Source organism: Sparus aurata, chromosome 6 (genome assembly GCF_900880675.1).
Source record: "Sparus aurata chromosome 6, fSpaAur1.1, whole genome shotgun sequence".
NCBI classification, from domain to species: Eukaryota; Metazoa; Chordata; class Actinopteri; order Spariformes; family Sparidae; genus Sparus; species Sparus aurata.
Window position 1 is genome coordinate 3,781,565 of NC_044192.1, and position 25,200 is coordinate 3,806,764.

At 42.1% G+C, this 25,200-nt stretch overlaps 2 protein-coding genes across 3 annotated transcripts in view; one reads left to right on the plus strand and one right to left on the minus strand.

Annotated features, from left to right (window-relative positions):
- The window catches only part of LOC115583233 (serine/threonine-protein kinase 3/4-like), a 28,659-nt gene extending 21,270 nt beyond the window's left edge, over window positions 1–7,389 (plus strand). The window contains exon 11 of the mRNA XM_030419866.1: window positions 4,177–7,389. Within this exon, the coding sequence (XP_030275726.1) occupies window positions 4,177–4,335 (159 nt within the window). The 3' untranslated portion in view covers window positions 4,336–7,389. The remainder of the gene's footprint in view (window positions 1–4,176) is intronic.
- Window positions 7,390–13,395: 6,006 nt separating this feature from the next.
- On the minus strand, window positions 13,396–24,909 carry LOC115583232 (potassium voltage-gated channel subfamily S member 2). Of its 2 annotated transcripts, none has more exons than XM_030419865.1 (10): window positions 24,583–24,909; window positions 18,288–18,464; window positions 18,073–18,206; window positions 17,593–17,757; window positions 17,320–17,491; window positions 16,467–16,550; window positions 16,209–16,370; window positions 15,939–16,022; window positions 14,545–14,637; window positions 13,396–14,253 (listed from the first exon to the last, which is right to left on the minus strand). In XM_030419865.1, the coding sequence occupies exons 2-10, from the start codon at window positions 18,456–18,458 to the stop codon at window positions 13,798–13,800; spliced, it is 1,521 nt and encodes a 506-aa protein (XP_030275725.1). In that variant the 5' UTR covers window positions 18,459–18,464; window positions 24,583–24,909; the 3' UTR covers window positions 13,396–13,797. The 2 variants fall into 2 exon arrangements, with proteins under 2 accessions (XP_030275725.1, XP_030275724.1); XM_030419864.1 differs by having other exon boundaries at window positions 18,288–18,467; window positions 24,583–24,899.
- Window positions 24,910–25,200: the final 291 nt, after the last annotated feature.

Below are 25,200 nucleotides of genomic sequence, written 5' to 3' on the forward strand. Positions count from 1 at the left end.
CCAGTTCAGAGACATTTTACCAGTATGTGCAAAGACCGCAGTCCAGTTAATTCAAACAGGCTTCAGTTGTCGACACGAATCCCGCCCTGGGAGGATTTATTGTTCCATTAGACTTGCAAATGTGAGGATAAAAAGCTGATTTCTTCTGGGATCTTTAATACCTGGAGGCAGCGCGTTGACAGCTTCATGCTGACGGTGTTTAATTTTAGATCTGACGACTCGGCTATTTTTGTGTTTTGCTGCCAGATGTTTTTGTGATGTAGTTATTCAGAATGTTTTCATGTTGGAAACTGAAAACTCTTGTTTCCACCAGTTTGTGTTTTTATATGTTGAGTTGAATTGTCTGTTTCTCACGCTTACTGTCGACTTTCTCTGATAAGCGTTGGGGGGATTTAGATGAGTAGAAATCTCTCTCTAAGTTTGAACATTTCATATTAGGATATCTTTGTTTTAAGCTGCCCTGGCTGATGTTTACCATTCTTTCCGTGGCTCGTGCTTCGACCAGTTCAGTGGTGTGAAAATGCAGCGTAGAACATGTGGTGGGAAAGCACTAACCTACATTATTCATGAAAAGCACACGTAGAACAACCGATCTCCTTCATTTGCTCCGTTCTGTCCACTTCCTTTTCTCTATTTTTATTCTTCCTTACTGTTTTTTCTTTTCTCCCATCTCCCCTCTGACTCCTCTTTTCCATCCCTCCTCCCAGGCTGCAGGTTCTTCATGATCCCATTATCAGTCACATGTTAATCAAAGTTTTATGGTTAGATACCTTTAAGAACCATAACACCCGGTATCATGCAGGATTCCAGAGAGCAGGCTGGTTTAGGTTTGGGTGAAGTAAACACGCCTCTGTGGGATCTGATGTATGATGCATGAGCTGGACGCATTAACATTAATATCAAGGAAGATTAGTGGAGACACTTTGAGTCTGACGGAGAGTTTCTGAGCTTCTCTTAAGTTGGGTGAAGATCCTTAAAATGATCTTTTGTTATTTGAAATCATTTTGTGTTTCTTAGTCCAAAAAATTCATCACAATGTGCAAAGATCTTTCCCGTCACTTTGCAGGAATTTGACATCTTCTAAGTGTTGGTTTTCCAGAAAAATTGCCAAGAATGAGATGAAAATGTAAAAGAAATGAAAACCTTTGAAACTCCTGCAGTAACAGATTCTTTTGGCTGCTTGCAGAAACGAGCTGCGAACACAACAGTGACATTTTATCATGTTTTACCTTTTTATGTGGAGGTTGTTAGCAGACAGTTTTCTGTTCAGACATCCAGCAAATAGTTCATCTGATCAGATCTTAATCCTGAGAAAAATATGTAAATTTGAAATGAAGTTGGCTGCTGGTGGATAAATCACAACGCTGAACTGAAAGAGTGAAGCTGTGGGCTGGAAAACTAAAACGATGAGCTGAAAGACGCTGAACTGCTCTGTAGAGCTGAGCTGACCCGTCAGCTGATGTTTGTCTGAGGGTTCACTCCACTGCTCAGTCATCCATATGGTTCATATAAAGTGTTGATTAAAGCAAAAAAATCAGAAAGCTTACTCTCAGTTTCCTCCTCCTTGTATCTTCCTTATTGTTTTATATCATCACCTCCATTTTCTTGTGTCTGTCCGCTAAAATATAAAAAGAAGCAAGAACTGGTAAAGAAACTCACATATATTTTCTGCCACAAACCTACCCGTCATTTCTTTTGCAGTCACTTTGTCCCACCAAGTTATTTAGTCTAACTGATTTTCAGGGATATTGTAAATCTCTCTATTATAGAATGAGGAGGTGTGTTTGTGTGTTTGTGTGTTTGTGAGTGAGTGATGGTGATCATGAGCGTGACTGTTCGTCAGCTCAGATGTTAAATGTTTAATAACTTCAGATGTTTTTCTGTATTTTCTGTAGACCTTGAAGCTTCTTCTTGCTCTCAGTGGCATTCATGACAAATATTTCAGAATAAATATTAATATATTCCTTAGTTTTTCTTTTTTTGTGTGTTTTTCCTGATAGTTTGAATATCAGACATTCATCCTGCAGGTCAACAGGATTCACAACCGCAACAACAGATTGAAACGAACATTTACACCAACATTTATTTTCCTGTTAATTGAATAATCGTTTGGCCTGTAAATGTCAGAAAATAACGGAAATCACAATTTTTCCAGAAGGTGACCTGTTACCTGTTTTATCTGACAAACAATCCAAAATCTACATATACGGAAACCAGAATGTTCTAAGCTCTTTAGTGTAGAAATGACTTTCCTGATCAATTATCAATGAAGTTGCAGATTAAATCTTTGTTGATCGATTAATGTAATTAATAGTGTTGATTTCAAATGTATAAATTGATTGTAATGAGACCTCAACAATAGAAATGGATCGCAGTATTGACGACCCTGCTGAGCGTCTCTGCCGTGTTCTGGTGTCGTTTACTGCTGCAGATTTATCGCTGCTCTGCTCGCGGTGCATTCAGGCGCACGTCGTCAACTCTGAATCTGCATCGCTTTGCACCAGAGGGGATATGTGCACCAATGGGGACATCATGGTGTGTTCAAGCGATCCTCATAAAAAATTTAAATGACAGCTGCCAAGGCATAAAAGTCTAACAATAGCGGAGCCGTCGGTGCTGATAATATTTTTAAATCGGAAATTGTATCGATAATAGTAATTATTTTGGGTTGAAGACGCCTTTTAGTGCTTTTTAGTGTTTGTTGTTGTGTATGTTGAGTATAGACAATAATCCTAATTGATCACTGAGGATATAAAAGAGGATTTACAGTGAGTGTTGTCACCAGTTAGAAGGTTTAAAACTGATTAAAGGTTTCGTCCCTCAGTGTGTGTCATACTTGGATCCCGCTGCAGGCCAGTTGTAGGACTGTCCTCTGTGTCTTCACAGTTATCAGTCAAGTGGACGAGGACGCCAGCGTTATTTTAGCTCATTGATCGTGCGTAATAAATAGCCGGAGGGCAGAGTGCTGCTGGTAAAAGCTGAGAGGAGGAATCCCCGGGGAAGAGCCAAAGCAGGCACCGGGTCACCGTCTGAGGCCGGCAGCACGGAGGAAAAGATGCTGAATAAATGTCAATAGATGAAAGCTACTGAAATAGATTCACTTATCAGACGCCTTGATTCTCGCTGTCATGCAGCAGATATTTTTAGGTTGTGGTAAAGATTTTCTTAAGTGTCCATTAATGGACTTGGAACCGATTGATCTCTGAAATCCTCCAGCTGCAGAGGATCAACAGCAAGGAAGAGAAGTCGTAACTGAAGCGTAACTGCTTCATGTGCAGATCTGAGGCACACACATCTCATTCAGAGCTGATGTAGACTCTCAAGTAGTGACTCTTAATGTCACTATCAGGCAGTCAGTTTGGAAATGATATAAAATCAGCAAAATACGAGGAAGTTACTCAAAAGTACAAATTCAGGTACATTTTTACTTGGACGCCGGTTGAGTTTGGTCAAGTTCTGCATTGTTGATGTGAAACAAGATGATGACAGAAGAGCTAAAGTTCTGTTAGTAGGAGCTGCTTCCCAATAATTTAAGCTTCAGATATTCTTATTTATTTATTTAGCCTTCATTGGACGCAGACAGAAAACAGGGTGAGAGAGGGAGAGACAGTGAGACCAGTGAAGATAACGACCATGCAGCGAGTGCTGTCAGACGTTCTGCCTCTGAGTTCGTTCTTTCCCTTTTAAACACATTGATTGTTTGATAAGAAGTCAAGAAGTTCTTGCAGACGGCTGCTAAATGAAGTGAGAAGTGAGACCTTGTTTGGAAAAGTTAGAAAATGTATCCAGCAGATGAAAAGTTGTTAGTCTTTAATATCTGTGGTGTGATTATCGGCCTCCAGCTGCAGTCATGACAGCAGGAGGTTGGCTGTGTGAGTGAGACCAGGTCAACAGATTGTTTGTTTGTTGCGTTTGAGACGTGAACCAATTAAACATTTTTTTCCACTGTGCACAAATCTGTTAAATATGTTACACAAGTTCAACTGATAGTTAAAAGCTGCCTGTCGTACTGAAAGCTGTGAGTGTCTGGATGTTTTTCTGTCCTCGTTTGAAGTTTAATCGCTCCAGCACCTCAGCTTAGCTCAGCTTAGCTCAGCTTGATAACAGGTGAGCTGTTTTTTTTTTAGAATTTCCAAAACCCAAAGTTGAATAAAGATGATGTGTGTGTGTGTGCAGGTGAGCACGTGGTCGGTGGAGGAGCTGCGTCTGCGTCTGGCCTCTCTGGACCCTCAGATGGAGCAGGAGATCGAGGAGATCCGGCAGCGTTACCAGGCCAAGAGGAAGCCCATCCTGGACGCCATCGAGGCCAAAAAACGACGGCAGCAGAACTTCTGAGAGGAACCTGCCGCGCTCGAGGCAGCAGCCGGAGGTTCGGTCTCTCGTGTTCTCTGCAGCAGCTTCGTGAAGACGACTAAACGTATCTCACCGCTGCTGACGGACACCAGACGACACCGCTGGGTGTGATTGAAAAAAAACTAACGATCTTCACTGATGTCAAACTGCTGAAGAAGAACAAAGAGCTCATCTTTGTCCAGGATCTTATTATTGTGTCTGTTTGATTTAACATCACGTTTCCTTTATTCTGCCTTGTGGAGACAATCTGGAGTCTTCCAGAACTGTTTTGGATTTCTGGCTTTTAACGGTTTCAGAAAGTGAGAAAGTTTGATTTCACACCATCAGCAGCTGATTGGACGTTTGACTTTCTTACTGTTTATTTCTCAGATGTCTTTAAGTTTAGTTTTGTGTGGTACAACGTCATTTTAACTGCTGTCCGTTTGACTAAGGTACTCGTCTTAAACTCCTCAAGTGTTTCCTGTCACTGTTGGTGGATGATGACGCTGCTGGACTTCTCAGTGCTGTCGCTCTGGACGAGTTAGCAGTCTAGAGATGGATCATTACCTGGTCCAGGTGACGTCTGAACATGCAGATTATTAGTTTGTTTGGACTCACCTGCATTTGAATGTTTCTCTCAAACTGGATTTTTAATTTTCTGATAGCAAACGTTTTTACTTGCCTTTGTTTAATTTGGTGTCCAGCGTTTATTTGTTATTTGTCAAAAAAGACTCGGGTCGACAAATTGATTAATTGAACAAAGCTTTTAATTCCTGGATTTATTAGTTTGATCTGGCACCGAGGAGCGAAATGAGATTTCCCCCCCAAAAAAACGTGCCAAGAAGCCGCAGACTGAATCTGGCGTCGACCGCAGTCTGATTTAACTTCTAACATTCCTCGGAGCGACTCAGCCGCTCGTTCTTCATACGTCACAAGGAGGATTTATATTTTTCTACACAGGTTTAGAGGCCAGTTACATGTTTTTTGATCACAGGGACGTCATCAAAATGAAAACCAGCTTCTCAGGTCATGAAACTCCTCAGGGTGTAAAATAATGATGAGAAATGACTGTAGATAGTTTCACGTCTGTGTATATATGAGCACCACTGAGCTGTATTTGTATATTGTGATTAATTGGATCAGCTGACGGGTTTCATCCACAAAACGTGACACTTCTTCTTTAAGTTATTACCCTGAATATTAAACTGTTATCAATAAGAATCAGTCTGGATGTTTTTGGGGAGAAACCCGTCAGCTGAGTTCAGACCTGATAACAAAATACTGTATTCAAACCTCCAGACTCGTTGTCGATGTGCAGGACTCTCTGTGATACGTGAGCACAATTCATTCCCATGTCTCTGTTCTGTGTTACAAGCATAGCAAAAGGTTGTTTCTGTTTCTGTTTCTGCCTTATTTTGTCAGTTTTGGATGTTTTTTGTTTTATCTCTGCACAGTGATCGAATACAGAACCATGAAAAAAAAGGGAAAATACTGAAAATAATGGAACTTGATTGTTTAAAATGTGGTGCTGAGCTGTTTGGGACGCGTCAGGAATTAAAGTCGTAATCACTGGAGAAGATCTGAACGGAAGTTGCACTGTTCAGATGTTCTGGAATCAGTTCTTACAGGAATCACTGTTTTTGTTTTCTGTCTTCTTTTGAAACTTGTTAATGCTTTTAATTACTGTCTGAACCTTTAACACAACATTGTTTTCTGTAAACTGGAGATTTGTTTGTTTTGGTCAGAACCACTGATTTGTGCAAAAAAAAAAGAAATATAACCTATAATATAGAAATATCTGGATTATATGTAATTGTGCTGTAAAGGAACAGTTCTTCCAAAAACTGAATGTAAACTCTCTCATCATCTCCTCCTTCGTGATGATATAAAGTCAGGTGAAGTGTCGTAAAACAGAGTTGCAGCAGCTGGAGACTTGATTTAAAACGGAGAAAAAAAACACAAGACAGTTTAAACAGCTCAGCCGCTGTGATCCTGGTCCCCAGAGATCCAAACTGATTTGGAAAGACGCTATTTTCATCCTTTTTTAAGCCGAACTCTTCACTGTCGACCTTCTTTATCAGAAGGGCCAGATTTTGAAACGTGAAGTACCAGGAGGCGGACTTCTGTCTGACCTGTTAAACTCGGGGTTAAAATGATTTTTTTTTTAATTAGTTTTCATGTTGGAGGTTAAAACAAGCATACAAACAAAGGTTCAGGGGAAAAAAAGCACCTTTTTGATTTATTTTTATTTGTTGTCAGTTTGATTCTTGTGAATCTAAACTAATAAATGTGTTAATCAGCTAAATAACAAAATGTTCAGCGGACACATTCTGCTCACAGGCCGCCAGCTTGAAAAGGTCTTCTGCAGCTGCACGAGGTCGAGGTCGAGCGCTGAGGGTGGAAATGATGTTTTGAGGATTTGGGAACCTGTGAAACTCCAAAAACTTGGACTTTCCATCAGCACTGAGAAGATCATGACTGCGTTTACATTTTTTTTTTTTTTTTTAAACTGTTCCTTTAACTTGCTCTCTGTTGGAAACATTCTCTCTAGAGAAGATGTTTCAGTAGAACAATCACTTCACCAGACTCTCATTTATTTGATTAATTAATCGGTTACGTTGGCGTCTAAATTTTACTGAAACACACAAAGTGAGCAGAGTCGTGTTTTCTCAAGTGTTGGCAGCTCCGGCTGCTCGGATGTTTAATTCACTTTCTCTCATGGATCATCGTCAGTCTCTCATAACTTTTTAATATTTTGGTTGTTCATGTGTTAAACCTGTTTGGTTATCAGCTCAGTATTCAAGTACAAACTGTAAAAAAAAAAAAATTGGTTCCATATGAAACTGTGACGCCTGAAAAAGTGAGAAACACAAGAACAAAAAGTAAAGTGGAGGCAATAAGATGAAACACAGTGTGAGTTGTGTGCTCGGCCCGTTCTCTCTCTGTGTGGATCTGCTGTTGACGTCTCGGAGCGCTCTCCATGTTTTTGCACACTTCCTGTTTGATGCCTGATTTGTTGTTCAGTTTCTGAAGTAAAGCTGTTTATGCCTTAAAGTATGCAGTGCAAAGCTGTGCATATGTTTGAGATCACTGATATTTGGATTGTGTATTTTATTTGTTTTGGTTTTTGCTCGTCTAATAAAGAAATTAATAAAAGTCAGGAAAGTTAAAGCTCTTGTTTCTTTGTCTTGTGTGTCCTCTTCTCTTCTTTTGACACTTGAACAGTTTGGAAGCCAAACCTGCTCCGATATTCAGCCGAGACGAGCGTGATGTGGACATTTTTAAAACGTTGCGACCTGAAAACATTTAAATAATCACATATTCAATGTTTTATTTAAGGAGGAAGATCTAATGGATGTAATTTGAAGGGCTTTAATGAGATAAAAGGACATTTATTTGTGTCTAAACCACATCAGAAACTCGTTACTGTTCAGACTAAAATGTTTTATACACGTCCTAAAACTTATCTGGAGGGGATTTTATAAACCAATTAGTGGAGGAAGTAGTCAGATTACTGAAAGAGTAGAAATACCACACTGTTCAAACATATTAAGTAAAGTTCCTGAATTGAAGTGTGATTAACTTGTAGCTTGTAAAGTCGATGTTTTCACATTTCTTCCTCCTTATTTTCCTCCTCTTCATCGATCTCGACTGAAGGACGCAGCGACTGAACTCAACGTCGTCTCATCAGATCGCTCAGAAACTTTTAAAGCTCGTTTCCATTTTGTTTTTTCTCACCACGACGACCAGAGATCTGCTGGCCAAAATAGCAGCGATCAATTATTTATTAGCTGCTCAAGAATCTGATCTCAGGTCTGTAGTTTCAACCCTAAATAAAGAGGTGTGTGTGTGTGTGTGTGTGTGTGGTCACAGATAAATTAAGTGTTTCAGAGAGTTTGTAGTTTTTTAAAGCATCTTTGTATCTGGGACCAAACAAACATGTTGATTTTTCTCAAATAAAGACATTAAGATAATTGTGACGTCGACATAATTAGACTTAAATCAATAGAGTCAGGCATCATGAAGGCGACTCTGCCGTCTGCTCTTGACTCCCACAGGAACATTTTAACTAAATACTAAAGAGAGAAACACAAATAATAATAAAGACGATGTGTTTTTGGACCTTTATACTGTCGCTGGTATAAAATCCTAAATGTTGCTCCTCAGTGAGACATCAGATCTTCATAAAGGTATTTAAAGGCCACTATCTGCATATTGAGTTGCCATCATCTATCATCAGGGTATTCACAGGCTGCGGATCAATACCAGTGCAGATATCATTGACACACCTGGTACTGAAGACTTCCTGTTCTCAGTTTGAACTGAAGTCCACTGAGACGTTCAGCCAGAACCGACACGTTCAGGTCCGAAGCAAGAACTCAACCTCTGCAGACGCACGAGCTTCTCTTCTGTTGATGCTGACGACGTGTTTGCTTCCCTCACCGGTCCATTTCATTTCCAACAGAACTCTGTGACCCGAGTCATTCTGTCATTAACCCGTAAATAAACGACTAACAACCATATTCAGTTTGTTAGAGAAAGGTTCCACAGTGAAGACTGATTGAACACATTTTGGATTCGATTTAAACAAAATGATTTGCGTTTAAAAATGCAAAAGTTATTCTGAGTGTCATAAAACTGATATGAAGCTGCGTCTCAAGTCTTTAGTCACACAGAATAACTCACTTTATCATTTTTCAAGAGCACATAATGTAAATAAAGTTTCCACTCATCGTTTGTGACCGACCATTAGAAGAGGAGGTGAAGAACACTGACCATCAGCACCGGTGATCTGAATGATCTCATACAAATAATTCAAAAATATCAAAACTGATTATTCACATGTAAACACACACAATGCTGGAATTTATTAAGAATATTCTGAATGCACTCGTTAGTTGAATTTACCAGCTCGTATGATAGAAAATCAGATTCAAGTTCTGGAGAACATGGACGTGTATTTTCTCTGTGAGTTACTGACGGAACCAAACTGTTCATGAATGACCAATAAGAACATTTCTGCAAAACCAAAGAAAAGTTCAAACTGAATGTTTCTTTTTGTTTGTTTCTGTTGAATCTTTCTTGTTCTCTTCTGTCTCAGCGCTGCGTTTATGCTCTGTTGGGTTTAGGCAGTGAAACCACTCAGTTAGGGTCAGAAAAACATCATGGTTTTAGTTTAAAACAGCTGTTTTGCTCGTCACGATCACAGGTGGAGATCTCCACAGCTGTCTTTACAATCTTCTGGTGTTTGAGGCCACAGAAACATCTGGAACATCTCCAGCTGACCTCAGAGACGTCCAGCTGTGAGACTCCAGCTGCTTGTATCATCTCTGTTTCTCTTTTGCATCATTCTTATAGTTTATTTCTGTCAGCATGCATCAATACTTTAGTTGTATGGAAACAAATATATATTTTCTTTGTCTCTTGATAATAAAGAATCCAGCAGTGAGTGTGTTACAGCCTCAGATGAAGGTTTGCTTCTGAGCGCTCGGTTTCTTTTCTCCTGTTCGCCTTCTCTTCTGACAGATCGCAGCTTTCAGCTCTGACTCGTCCTGACGGAGCTTCAAACTGCGTTAGCGTCATCTCTCCTCCTCTTTAATGCTCTCAGATATGAAGGGAACCTGCAGGAAGACTCACCAACGTCCATTATGTGAAACACAAGCTGAGCTGCACGGACGTCTTAATGTCATTCGTCTTGTTGAGACGCTCCAACCTGTTTTTCCCTCCTTCTCCTCTTTCAGAACAAAAAGCTCCCAGATTTTGCTCGTTTTCAGCTTCATACTGCAAAAAAATCTTCAGAGAACACATTTTTGTTCTCATCCTGTCCTGCTGCAGCTCCATATTCTAGTTTTATCACCGCTGGACTGAAGTAACTGGATATATACTTCATATATTCAGCTCCACCTCCAGCAGCTCCCACAGTGAAACGTTACGTATGGATCGATAACAATAATGTCAAATATAATATTTACGACACTGAGACGGTTCAGAGGAGCCTCTCCCTGCAGAACAAGGACTTTTCCTTTTGATACTGTCAGAACATTTTACTGATAACACTTTTGCACTTAAAGGGATATTCCGGTGTAAGTTTAATCCATGGTCTAAATCACCGTGAAACTGTGTTAGACTGCCTCTCGAGAGATCAAGTTAGCAGACCGCTAATTTACGGAGTTTTATCAACCTCAGAAACGACCGCACGACAACAATACACTGCAGTAAATGGATCCAAATATAAACCGCCACCAAAAAGCCACAAATAATGCTCAGAACAGCACCAAACTTCAGCAACAGTACAAATAGGGTCTCAGCACATAGTCCGGGGCATCTAACCTCCGCTAGCTTAGCTGGATTTCTATTGTGAAGCTAAAAACAGATTTCAACTCTCCTCCATCAGCTTCCGGGTCGGGGAAGTCCCGACGCGACGATTACCGAGTGCGGTTAGAAATGCTCAATTCCGTTCTTTTCCCTGTCCGCTCTCGATAATAACTGTTATAAACTGGCAGGTAAGACACATATGAACTTTGATTGCTTTTCCATGGAGTCATAATCATACATTTTCATCCATGAGCCGCGGAACTCTACTGCACTCGGTAATCGACTCGTCGGGACTTCCCGTCAACAGGAAGCTGCTGCAGAAGAGTGGTAAATTTAGTCAGCTTTTCAGTAGAAATCCAGCTAAGCTAGCGGAGGTTAGATGCCCCGGACTATGTGCTGAGACCCTATTTGTACTGTTGCTGAAGTTTGGTGCTGTTCTGAGCATTATTTGTGGCTTTTTGGTGGCGGTTTATATTTGGATCCATTTACTGCAGTCTATTGTTGTCGTGCGGTCGTTTCTGAGGTTGATAAAACTCTGTAAATTAGCGGTCTGCTAACTTGATCTCTCGAGAGGGAGTCTAACACAGTTTCACGGTGTGTTAGACCATGGATTAAATTTACACCGGAATATCCCTTTAACTCCACATTTCAGAGGGAAATATTACACTTTTCCCTTCACTTTAGAGGGAGCGGGTATAGTGTCGTCCAGTAAACAAAGGGTCGCTAGTTTGATTCCTTGGCTCCCCTGGCTACACAGCCTTGAGCAAGATACTGAACGCCGAATTCATCCGGTCTGCACATCGCACAGCAGCCTCTGCCACCAGTGTTGTGAGGCGCTTTAAGAGGTCAGTGGACTGGAGAAAGCGTTATAGAAATGCAAGTCCTTCCTGTCTTTGCTGTTCATTGAAGTGTTTGGGAAGAAAAGACAAAATCAGCAAGAAAAACTGATGGAAATGCTGAAATAAACAAGTTCTTTCAGACCGGAGGACCAGAACTGAAAGAGAGGGAGTCTAACACAGTTTCACTGTGTGTTAGACCATGGATTAAACTTACACCGGAATATCCCTTTAAATAAATGCAGGACTTTTGTTTTTGCAGTGTTGTATTGGTACTTTTTACTCAAATAAAGGGTGTTTATTTTTCAAACACCAAAATGGTGAAATCATAAGTAGAACGGCATCACAGATACCTACATTTCTGCACCTCGTCAGTCTTCTACAAATCTTTTCTTTATTCTATCTTTTATTTTTGTTCTTATATTTGACCAACAGGTTCAAAATCTCACTGAAATCAACCCGAACAGACAGAAAACAAGAAGAATGAAGGAAGAAAATGAAGGACACCAGCTGAGACGTGTGGTGGTGTTTGACGCTCACAGCTGCAGTCAGATCAGCAGCTCATCAAACATCTGTGGAGTCTCCATGATGTTAAATGACAGTTTGACAGTTTGTGATGTGTTTGTGACGACATTCACACTGAGGGCGTCTCGCAAATGAACTCTGAGCTTCTGTCAGACTCACAACAACGTGTTCGTCGTCAGTCTTCGTGGACATATTAGAACATAAGATGCTGTTCGTTCTTCTGTTTTGATTCCTGCGATGCTGTAGGAGGTAATATTAGATTCTGTGATAGTGTTTCTATTTTTAACCTGCGAACACCTCGGCTCTGATCCGCCCACCGCTTTGATCCAAACTGAAGTATCAGAAAAAAACTAATGGATGAGTTTTGCCTTGAAATGATGTTCAGACTCTCACGGTCCTCCTCAGGATGAAGACTGACTGTCTGCCTCTCTCTTCTTCATCATCGGGTCAAAACTTTAATGTTGTCAAATCTTTAGATTATTAGAAAACTGATGACATTCAGCCTCAGGTTGATATTGCAAGCATGTTAGCATGCTAATGTTAGCATATAGCTGAAACCACCACTGAGCTTCAGCCTCACAGAGCTGCTGAGACGTCTGTGACGTCATGTAGCCTGTTACTGACATTTACAACAGTTAATATGTATTCATGCGTTCAGTTTTTCCACAACACTCATCACAACACCAGGACTTCCTAATTGTCAGCAAATCTGTCACACCGGTTGAAGAGCATCGTTTCAACTGGTGAACGATGTTTTTGTGGTGTCATATTTGAGCATCTCGGGGAAGAAAAGTCCAGAAAAATAAGAGCATGATGGAAGTTATCCTTTCAAACGTTTCTTTAACGGTTTCTTTAAACCCAGAACATGTTTCCCTGAACCTAACCAAGTATTTCTGTCGACTAATCTGAAACAAACTACGACAAAGAACAACAGGAACTTAATGAAAATGATAAATGAAGAATTTAAATCCTCGTCTCTTGAGCGAGAATCGCAGCTCGCTCCAGATGTGGTTTTTGTAAGTTGGTATAATCTTAGAGCAACATTAGTTATGATGCTCCAGGAGCAACACCTACACGAGTGAAGAGATGACAGCTGATTGGCTGCGTCCCAAATCTCATACTATTTCTTTTCAGTTCAAATATCGCGCTACAGATGGCGACAGATGTTTCAGCTGAGGGTCTGAGGTCAAGGTGCGATGTGATGATGAAGAAGTACGTTTATTTGTGTGTGAAGGCGTCAGTACGAGCCAAAAGTGAGAAGAACTAAAACAGCTTTTCAGTCTTCAGTGAAATCAAGACGACACGTGATGATGAGACGACCTGAAGCGTCACACATGGAACATGCAGGTCAGAGCAGCAGCTTCTTCCACAGACGCTCTCGTCATGATATGTTTTATTCAGGTACCTTTATTTGCCCGCATGCTTTTCACTTCAGTCTTTTCTTCCCATTCATGTTTTGAACACAGGAACACGTCCAGCATCAGAGTGAACAAACCTCCCAACATGCACAGAGACTGAGACAAACTACACAACAGTCCGTCATGAAGACCCAAAGCTATCGTCCCGACTGTATCAGACTTGAGTCGCATGCCGTCTGTAACTTTGATTTTTAGAAGCGTCTACTCTGTCTGCTCGGTTCACTGTCTTCACTGGTCGATGACAGTCAGAGGATCAGTCTGACGGCTGACACCAGATCTCAGTGGTGTTGGATCAGATCAAAGTCAGCTTCACGATCAAACGTGAACTGAAAGCATCCGATTGATTTCAATCTGGTCTGAGGTCGAGCTCGTCACAGCTGACGCAGCTCCTTCATCTTCAGTATCGACGTGTACGATGGATGTTCCACGTAGCTGTAATTGATCACGCCTCCGTCGTCCTCGTAGTCGACATCGTCATCGTCGATATCATCGATGTCGTCGTCGTCCAGACACCTGCTGTCCCCGTCCGACCCCTCGTCCTCGTCCTCCTCGTCCTCCTCGGGCTCCTTCTCGCAGCTCAGTCTCATCTTCCTGCGGTTGTTGTTCCGCACCGACGCCTCCAGAGCTTTCTGTCTCCGGTAGAAGTGGGAGAACTTGTTGAAGATGATGGTGATGGGCAGCGCCACCACCAGGGTGCCGCCCAGAATGCAGCCGCCCGCCGCCAGCTTCCCGGCCACCGTGACGGGCACCACGTCCCCGTAGCCCACCGTGGTCATGCTCACCGTCCCCCACCACCAGCAGGCCGGGATGGTGTCCAGACCCACATCCTGGAGCAGAGACAGAGGGAGGAGCTTCAGGTTAACGTGGTGACGTTGTTACAAAACAACAACGTTTAAATCAAAAAGGACACGAGAAGCTCATGTGAAATTATGATTGGTTATGTTCTGGGTGTTTTTATGGATGGTGCAGGAAGTTGGTTCGAAGAGACGAACAGATCTAACATTCACTCTGTCGACTGGTTTGCAAACAGACGGACAAGAAACTACAACGTAAAAAGTTGTTAAAATAAAATGTTCACACGTCTAAACATCAACAGTCAAACGTGGTTTTAACTTCACCTCCTCATATTCGGCGGTGTAAGCGATGCCGGAGAAGACGGACACGCCGACAGCCAGATACAGCAGCAGGATGCCGACCTCACGGTAACTGTGCTGCAGACACAAGATGGAGGACGACTCGTTAAAAGGAAAGGAGCCAAGACGAGAGGAGACAAGGAAACAAAAGAGGAAACGAGAGGAAACAAGAACTGAGGAGAGGAACATTTGGATTTGGACGGATCATCCTGTAACCCTGTCCCGCCCCGGGGACTCCCTAAAGACACCAGAGAAGAAGAACGTCCTCCTTCAGCTCAGCCGTTACTAAAAATAAAACGCAGACTTGATATTTCCATTAATGCGGTGATGTCACGATGCTTTGTACAAAATAATTCAGATCATTTCATTTCATGGTGTTTTCCTTTTAAAGGGGAAACAAACAGCACTGCAGATGTTTTCAGATCTCGTCCTGCAGCCGCCAGCAGGAAGCTCTTCTTCCCTTACGGACATCAGCTGTGACTCAACCCGTCTCTGATAAAACTGATGTCTTGTGTTTGTCTCTCACATTGGCTGATATGCAGAGAAGAGAAACGAAAAGCTCCTGAGTCACTGACTGAAGTGCTGCTGCGATCTGAATGTAAATATAATCGTCCAAATCCGGTAAAGCTCCCACGTTTCAAACGGTAAAACAAACGAGTGGAGACAGTGATTCATCTGCTCGCATCACAGCTGCTGTGTAACGATGTTTGATACTCAGATAATCTCTCCTCTCGACTGTAACGTGACCTGCTGCTCACATCAGGACCGCTGTGATGGAACCAGCAGCTCAGAGGAGGACTGAAGAGACTGAGACACTTCATGAGACTGAAGTCAGACATCAACACAGAACATCAGACTGAACCGACCCAGAACTATCAGAACAATCAACTGTCTTTGTGGTGCGTTCAGGAACAGCAGGGACAAATCCTACTGATTCTACCATCAACTTTATTAGTTTTTGAATTCTATTAATATGACGTGAGCTTCAGTTAGCTTTGAGCACAAATGTCCTTCAGAGGGAGACTTTTTACTCTGATACTCTGAGTACATGTCAGAGCCTGTAATCTATTACTTTACTGGAGTAAACAGGTTGAATCCGTACTTCTAAGTATCTGAACTTCTACTGGAGGACAGGCTGTCTGGTCTACTGAACTCTCATTCAACTGTTTCTTTAAATGTGTCAGTGACATCAGCTCAGACCTTCAGACCAACATCTGCTCACAGTCCATCAACCTTCATCTGCTGCGTCTGCACAAAGGTCGACGGACCCAAATGTCGCGAAGAAAAACAAAAGTTAATCCGATTGTTTTTATTGTTTTCACCGCGAGTCAGGAAGTCAAACGTCACGTCGCTCATGAAGAAGAGAAGAAGAGACTCACCCGAAGTGTCGCTCCCAGCGACCTCAGTCCTGTCGAGTGGCGGGCCAGCTTCAATACTCTGAAGATCCTCATCAACCTGAACACCTGAGAGAGAGAGAGAGACGGAGAGAGAGATGGAGAGAGAGACAGAGAGAGAGAGAGACGGAGAGAGAGAGAGAGAGAGAGAGAGAGAAAGTTTGGACGCTGTGTCAAACATCTCTGAAACCAGACTGCCTCATTAACACACAAACATTTAATTGTCGTCCTATAACAGACAGAAGACTGTTGAACCTGTATGAGTCGTCCCAGGTTTCCCAGCTCAGACTCCGCCCCCACCATCAGGTCAAAGAGCAGCGTGATGTAGATGGGCACCACAGACACCATGTCGATGATGTTCAGAGGGTGATGGAAGAACTTCTTCCTGTTCGGAGCGAGCAGCAGCCGCGTCACCACCTCGAAGACAGAAGAGACTGTGGTTTCTGTTTTCATGCACATCTTTACACGCTGCGGCCGTTTGACAACGACACACTTTGTTTTTTGTTCGCTCACCTCGAAGGTGAACCAGCAGGTGCAGAAAACCTCCAGAGCCTGCATGGTGGTGTCCTCCACCAGCTTCCCCTCACTGTCGAAAGTCTGAGAGGAAAGAAGAGAAGAGCAGCGATCACATCTGCAGGAGCTTTTTAATGATTATTTGCTAAATATTCCTGAACTCTCCTCACAGTGAGTGACGAGCTAACGCACCTCTGACGGAGCTGTTATTGGATTTTACCTCCAACTTTCAAACTGGATGAAAATGGCAGACTCTCTGTTTGTATGAAGTCTGGGTAGACACTATGCTCCTCATCATCTCAAATCATGTTGGCAAGTGAGCATAATTAAAAGCATGCAGAAGTTTTCATTCACAGTTCCTTTCTGAGAGGCATCCATTAATATTCAGACGAGTGAAACTGGATTACTTTGATAATGAAGGAAAATTAAAATGTGATGTTTCTAAACCGAGTTCTCATCTATGATTTCTAAGTGGTTTGATGGACTTTTGACATGGATGAACATTAAAGATGATGATTACTGAAAGTGTTACAGGAAGCAGTACAATTATCAACTGGTCACTCTGGATTATTCATTTATTGGAGTGATTATTAGAATAACGTGAATCATCAGTCATTCATTTTTGAGGAACAAACTCATGAAACTTCGCACAAACATCACATGTAGTCAGAATTCACGTGTTTTATGCTTCTCGGCTCTCCCCTCATGGATCATCTTTGACTCGATCACAGTTTGAAACCTCAAATTCAAACAGCTCCAAATGTCCTGCAAACATATTCTGGACTGGAACTTTAAAATAAAAGTGTTCATCGTTTAGTTTGTCCTCATGGTCTCTCCGCCTCTTCACACTGACCTGGTACTCTGGCATGCTGTTGATACACATGGTGGCGATGGAGGTGAGCACCACGCCGATGGAGACCAGGCTGAAGAGCTTGCTGGGGATGGAGTATCCCGGGTTCTCCAGCGTCAGCCACAGACACTTCCTGACGTTCCCATAACGCACCTCCTGGAAGTGCTGCATGTCTCTGTGAGGGTGGAGGAAGATGGAGAGTTAACGATCAACTCAAAGAGGAAGAAGTGGAGGGATGTGAGAACTCGTAGATTTCATAACGCTCCGTTCTTTTACCTGTTGAGGTCGGAGATCTCGTCCACAGACGTGTCGATGCTGCTGACGTCGCTCTCGTCGTCCCAGCTGCGATGCCGGCTGCTCTCCAGCTTGCGGTCGTGGTAACGATAGCTGCAGCAGCTGTCCAGGAAAAACTCATTGATGCCCCAGTACTCGATTTCCTGACTGTGTGGGAAACATTAAGACAATCAAACCCCGTCGAGCTCCACCCAACATCCTGCCAGAAGACCAGAGAGAAAATCCACTACATGGAAGAAATGTCAGTCTGTGTGCGTCTTCACTGATAACTCACTGCCTTTATTCCCACTGGAGACATGTGAGAAGGTTTATACAACAAATCAGGATCTTTTTAAACATGAGAAGCTAAAAAAGGAAGTGGATGAAACTAATTCTACAGAGACTGCGACTGAAATGAATGAAGTTGATGTAAAGTCTGTCTGAGAGGCAGGATGATGTTTAACCTCAGAGAGAGAGACACACCTGAAGGAGAAGACGCACAGCTCCTCCATGATGTGGAGTTTGCCCGTCTGATAAAAGTGGAGGACGTAAGGGAAGAGGCCGGGGTTCCTATCAAAATAAAACTCCTTCTGCTGCACGTCATAGTCGTCACACACCTGCAGGAGGGAGGAGGAGAAGGAGGAAAGGTTGAGATTAGGAGTAAAAACAAATGAAAGAAAGGAGAAACTTTCCCCCACCTGCAGGATGTCCTCCTCTGAATCACACGCCAGCAGTTTTCCCAGTCTGGTGTCGGGGAACTTCTTCAGCGTGCTGGAGCAGAGGCTCCTCTTCAGGCCGCCGACGTTCACGTGGACCAGCCCCTCGTCTGAGTCCTGGTGGACCCAGCTGGGCAGACTCTCCTTCACCATGGTTACCTGCTAACGGTGGAGAGGACCAAACAGAACAAACAGATAGTTTCAGCTGAAGGTTGTTGGCCTGAGAAACATTAAAGATCTCTGCGTTTCTTATAATTCCTCTCTGCTGTGACATTTCTATTAGAAGAAGCAACTTTAACGTGACCCAGCTTCTCCCTCAGGGATCAATTAAGTTTTTATGAAGCCATTTTTGTTATTTCTGTGAACAACTGAGTGTAAAACACTGTGAAATGTCTTCCAGGAGAAAACGTGTCCCGCTATCTTCACAATCAAACAGTGTCATCTCTCTTCTCTCTCTACAGCGGCCGGCTCTTCACCCGGCTCTCCAGTGTGGCTGTTTGGATCTGCTGTAAACACTTAGAATGTCTGATAACACTTCGTAGGAAACCCCTGACAGGAGTGGATCCAGTCACAAGACCTGTAGCAGGAACTAAAATGAACAGCAGGTAGAGAAGTGAGTCCGTTCACAGGATGTTTTTAGCTGTGGCTGAAATCCAAACAAGCACTTTGTTGATTTTTTAAGATGGAGGAAGTCTTTACCTTTCTTTAAAAAGGTTCTTCATTATTCCTCCATGAATTATGTAGAGTGATAGAGGAGAAATGGAAGAGAGAGAGAGAAGCAACAAAGCTCTCCAGCTGGATTCAAACGAGGGCTTTTTTCTTAATTAATCTGTTAAATGTTCGGTCGATGAATGTTTCCCAGGCTGAGGGAAGTCTGCTGCTGTTGTTCAGTTTACTGTCTCAGAGGAAAATGAATCAGAATTTAGACTCTCTGTCGTAAAGAATTACTCGAACCAGTTATTCTATTATCAAAATAGTTGGTGGTTGATTTATTAGTCGACAACTAATCGATTAAACTCTGCAGCTCTAACTTTAAACTGATGTTGTGGCTCATGATCGAAGTCTTTAAGGACACTTTTCAAGCTAATAACAGGACAGTCTGAATCAATTCCTTCTGGCCATTAACATACATCTTTCTAATGTGGAGGTGAAGAGTTAAAACTCTTAAAAAAAACACTCCAAAGTTTATAATAATAAAAGTTACTATGAGGCTGAGTATCATTGTAGGAAATCTCCACTCTTTGCTTCCATCCTGCTGCTGAAACTCAGCAGGAAAACACAAATATATTTAAAAAATTGTAGTATTCATCGACGTAGGATGTTCCTGAGGACATTCAATCTTTCTCTTGCAGATTCAGTTACAGAGCTGCTTCATGCTGCAACCACAGTGTGTGCTGAGCAACACTGAAACACAATCTGACCTGCGTTCTGCACATTCAAACTTCCCGTCACATCGTATACAAGAATTTAATAATTTGGATAAAAACAATGTCAGAATATAAATATTCTAAAACCTTGGAAACAGAAAATATTTTGACATTGTGTAAAGATAAAACCGTTGTTTCCATATTCTTTGTTTATTTTTGTCTTATGAAAGTGAAGTGTTCTTGAGTGAACGTATGAAACATATCATGTAAAAACAATTTTACTTATATTAAAAGTACTTCCTAGTAAAAGTACAGGTATCATTAATAAATGGTGAATTCATAGTTTATTAGTTAAATAAACTTTAGTTAATGAAGTCAAAAAAGTTTATTAACATCTTTCGGTGCCACCAAAATTGTATTCACGATTTGCAAAGTTGCAAATTAACAGCAAACTAAATAAATATTTTAATAATCTATACATAAAGAATGATTATAACATATATCATATTTATTATATATTTCATATATCTGGAAAGTTTAATCAACTTGTTATTTACCAGTTATTAAAGGTGCAGTACGTCAGAGTTGTGGTTAAAAACACAACTGCACTCAAATCAACAGAATGTGAAAGTGTGACGTCATGATGTTTAGCATGCTAACCAGTTAGCCTCGACCCGATCCGACCCAATCCAGAGTTCCTGTTCACTCAGGGTTCGTGTCCACGGAGTGTTTTTATCGGGCTGAAAAAGCGCCGGCTCTTTATTCTCTGAAAAGAGTAACTAGTAGCTGAACTGAAGTTACCAGATTACTGTGGTGGGTGAAAAGCTAAATTTACTTGCCTCCAAAATGGAAATGCTTTACCTCAAGTTGTTTAATAAAACAGGCTTTGAGTAATTGTACTTCATTCCATCACTCAGTATTTGACTTTGAACCTGCAGTTCTGTTTGGAGCGGTCTAACAGAATTATTCTGGATGTGACTCAGACGTCCCGCCTTCCTTCATCTCACGCTGAGTCAGCAAAAACAAAACCTCCATTGAAAACTTTCTGACGAGAAAGATCCGGACTTTTATCCCCCGAGCTTCCTCTTGTGATGGGGCCACTCTAATTTCACCTACTCTGCTAAATGCACTTCAAAGACGAGACGACCGGACGCTAATTTAATGTTCCAGACATTTTAATATAAACTCTGAAACACAGTGTGCGTTGGTGCCGAGCCAGAGAGCTGTGACTGGATTTTAGATTTTTGGAGAATGAATTGATATTTTCTGTGTGTAAGACAAAGAGAAAACAGTTCAGTCATCGTGTAGCTCTTACGGACATTAACCAGAGCTGAACCAGCTTGTTTTCATGTGATGATCAAGTTTTAAATAAAAACACATGTATGCAGCCAAAAGAGACGCCCACGCACGCTCATCTACTGTACTCTGCGAACAAACACCCACACAGCGTACACACTCACACAATGAAACTATAAATCACTCAACACATGAATAAATGATAAAGTTCACGTCTAACTCTCAAACTGTGTAAACATCTTTGCACATTAAAAATGTCAGTTTGCAGTCCTGCCCAAAGGCCTCCAATGTTTCCACTGTGTCCTAAAATACTTTTACAGTAAGACGTTAATGTGGCTGCCAGCAAACATAATTCAGCTCCGCTCGGCTGGCAAATGTTGGTTTAACATTGCTTAGCAACAAGTGAAGTTTCAGGGGATGAAGATGTTTTTATTCTAGTGTTTTTATTTCTGATCAGAGTGACGCCTCCTGGTGTAAAGCTGCTCCTCTCTGACAGGACTGAGGGTATTTGTCCATTATGAGCCGGCAGTTAAAAGCCTCCAGCTCCAGGTAAAGTGAGGCTGTAATCTAATGTTATCATGTCTTATTGCAGTGTGTAGGAAATGGACCCAGGTGTTAACCTAATGTGGACTTAATGGTGTTTTAACCAGCAGAGCCGCCTGAACGTTTCTCTCTCCTCCTGCTGCTGTTTCATCAGGTTTCTCTCCGACAGTGAACGATGGTGGGTGTGTATGTGGGAAGCATGTCAGGATCTATAGATCTGTAGAGAGCAAAGTTTTACTGAAGTTGTTCACTCAAGTGTAATTTTGATGTTCTTGTACTTTGAGAGTTTGTATTTAATGCCACTTTTTACTTTAAAGGAGTATTCCGGTGTAAGTTTAATCCATGGTCTAACACACCGTGAAACTGTGTTAGACTCCCTCTCGAGAGATCAAGTTAGCAGACCGCTAATTTACGGAGTTTTATCAACCTCAGAAACGGCCGCACGACAACAATACACTGCAGTAAATGGATCCAAATATAAACCGCCACCAAAAAGCCACAAATAATGCTCAGAACAGCACCAAACTTCAGCAACAGTACAAATAGGGTCTCAGCACATAGTCCGGGGCATCTAACCTCCGCTAGCTTAGCTGGATTTCTATTGGGAAGCTAAAAACAGATTTCAACTCTCCTCCATCAGCTTCCGGGTCGGGGAAGTCCCGACGCGACGATTACCGAGTGCGGTTAGAAATGCTCAATTCTGTTCTTTTCCCTGTCCGCTCTCGATAATAACTGTTATAAACTGGCAGGTAAGACACATATGAACTTTGATTGCTTTTCCATGGAGTCATAATCACACATTTTCATCCATGAGCCGCGGAACTCTACTGCACTCGGTAATCGACTCGTCGGGACTTCCCGTCAACAGGAAGCTGCTGCAGAAGAGTGGTAAATTTAGTCAGCTTTTCAGTAGAAATCCAGCTAAGCTAGCGGAGGTTAGATGCCCCGGACTATGTGCTGAGACCCTATTTGTACTGTTGCTGAAGTTTGGTGCTGTTCTGAGCATTATTTGTGGCTTTTTGGTGGCGGTTTATATTTGGATCCATTTACTGCAGTGTATTGTTGTCGTGCGGTCGTTTCTGAGGTTGATAAAACTCCGTAAATTAGCGGTCTGCTAACTTGATCTCTCGAGAGGGAGTCTAACACAGTTTCACGGTGTGTTAGACCATGGATTAAACTTACACCAGAATATCCCTTTAACTCCACGGCTACACAGCCTTGAGCAAGATACTGAAACCCGAATTCATCCGGTCTGCACATCGCACAGCAGCCTCTGCCACCAGTGTGTGATTGTGAAGTGTTGTGAGGCGCATTAAGAGGTCAGTGGACTGGAGAAAGCGTTATAGAAATGCAAGTCCTTCCTGTCTTTGCTGTTCATTGAAGTGTTTGGGAAGAAAAGACAAAATCAGCAAGAAAAACTGATGGAAATGCTGAAATAAACAAGTTCTTTCAGACCGGAGGACCAGAACTGAAAGGGTGAAGGGCTGCAAGGCGAGGCCGACTGTGGAGGAATAAACTGTCACTGCAAATATTGGTTTGCGTGTGTGTGTGTGTGTTCAAAAGGGAAACACTGTAAACATTATGTGTAAAATATCTCCTTTTTCATATTAAGAAGACAATTACAAAGAAAGAGATGGAAGTCCAGTTTCCATTTAGGCGACGAGTGGATGTCGCGTCTCGTCTTCCTTCAGTTTGTGCTTTTGTTTGTCTTTCTGTCGCTCGTTTGTCTTGTAGTAGTTTCCTGTTCTGTTGTTTCAGATCCCTTCCTGTCGCTGTGTGTTGTGATCGTCTGCCTCTCCCTGACGAGCTTCACCTGTGTTCCGTTATATCTCCTCCTCTCTCGTGTATATAATCCGTCCCTGTCTTCTGTCCCCGTTCGTCTTTGTCTCCTGAAGCTTTTCTCCTACTGACGGCCTTCCTTGTGCTATCTGACCTTGTTTCTGATCCGTCTGTTTTGTCTTCTTCGCTGACTCATCTCACGTATCCTGAATCTGTCTTCAGTAAAGACTTTCTGACTTTTAACTGAACTGTCTCGAGTCGTGCATTTGGTTCCTAATCAAGTGTTTGATTCCAGTGTCGAGGGAGACAATACACAGAGAATTTTCTAAACTTTCAAAACTAAATGTTCATAAAGGAAACACTGATTAGTACGATTAAACTAAAATGGATAACTGAAAGGTAAATAACTAAGCTAAGTGGCTCATCTGCAGCTGAGTTTGTTTCGACCAAAACACTAATGTAAGAGAAGGCAAAGTTTCAATCTTTCTGTGGTTTTGCAGAAATCTCGGCTCTTTGTGGACGTTTATTCTGGTGGCTCGGTTGCATCTTTAGTTTTGGGTTAAATCTTGTAAAGAAGCTACTTATGCTGCATTCATGTGCTGCTCAGACAATCCCGCTCTCTGATTTCAGAAGTCGTTATTCCGACTTCATTGTGTTCATGTGCATCAAGTTGGACCGTGGGAGCAACAAGGACGATGTAAACTCTTTACTCCACTATGTAATCTGCAAAGTAACTAGTTACTAGAGTTATCAAATCAATATAGTGGTGTGAGAAACAGGATGTTAGCCTCCAACATGTGGTGCAGTGGAAGAAAATGGAAACACTCAAGTAAAGCAAGTACCTCAAAGTTGTATTCTAGCTCAGTACTCGAGTAAATGTACTTAGTTACATTCCATCACTGTACTTATGGCAATGAAACTGAAAAAAATGTACGTCTCTAGAATATAACAGCAGTTTGTCCAACGACTCGATCACATTAATCTGTATCATCATGTTTTGTACAAGCAACAAACCAAAGAAAAGAGAGTAAACAACTGTGTGTGTGTGTGTGTGTGTGTGTGTGTGTGTCTTTAATTACATGTGGAGTCCATGCTGGGCTCTCAGGGGAGCTGCCATGCTGCACATACAGAAATAAAGTTAATCTATAATTCAGCAGAGGGAAGAGCTGCAGCTTCAGACAACAACCTGACACACAGTGACGTGAACACAACACACAGGAACTTCACAGCTGATCAGTCAATCTCAGCTTCATCAACAGGAACATGGGAGATAAAGTGTGCTGAGATCTCACCTGTGAGTTCCGTCACGACTCTCCTTCCATCACCATCACCTCCTCCTCCTCTCAGGTCACATTCACCCCATGATGGATGAGAAGTTTCACACTTTCATCGCAGAAAAAAAGAGCAAACTGTCCAACACGGATCGAGTGAGAAGAAGAAAAACAAACAGCGAGCTTCTTCTGTGAGAAACTTCCAGGAGGACCTTCCGCCCGCCTGCAGCAGGACACAGTGGAGCACAGCTGAAGGAGTCCGCGCACGTTTCCTCCATCTGAGCCTCCGTCCGTCCGTCTGTCCGCGCTCAGAGGCACTTCGGCTTTTTCCGGCACATTCCGGAACACGAGCGGAAGATCCCGTCGATAACGTGCTGGTGTGACGTGTGTGCGGCGCTCAGCGGTTCATTCAGAGTTTCATCATGTAAAAATGTAAAGGTATAAACTGGAACTCTGTGTGGCCTTCAAGTAGCAGATACTGTGTCACAAACAAGATAAAGGAAGTTTTTTTAAGGTTAAACATTCAATTTATCCTGTCAATCAGGCCATCTCCATATATAAAGATGTTAATGTCAACTGTACCTTCTGTGAACAGGAGGAGGAAAATATTTGTCATCTTTTTTTTTTTTTTAATGATGT

Excerpts from the sequence above, each read along its gene's own strand:
- LOC115583232 (XM_030419865.1), bottom strand. The coding sequence starts at position 18,458 with ATGGTGAAGGAGAGTCTGCCCAGCTGGGTCCACCAGGACTCAGACGAG. Across the intron at positions 16,023-16,208 it reads ACCTGGGACGACTCATACAG|GTGTTCAGGTTGATGAGGAT; the intron begins GTTCAACAGTCT and ends TCTCTCTCTCAG. Across the intron at positions 14,638-15,938 it reads CGCTGGGAGCGACACTTCGG|CACAGTTACCGTGAGGTCGG; the intron begins GTGAGTCTCTTC and ends TTGTGTCTGCAG.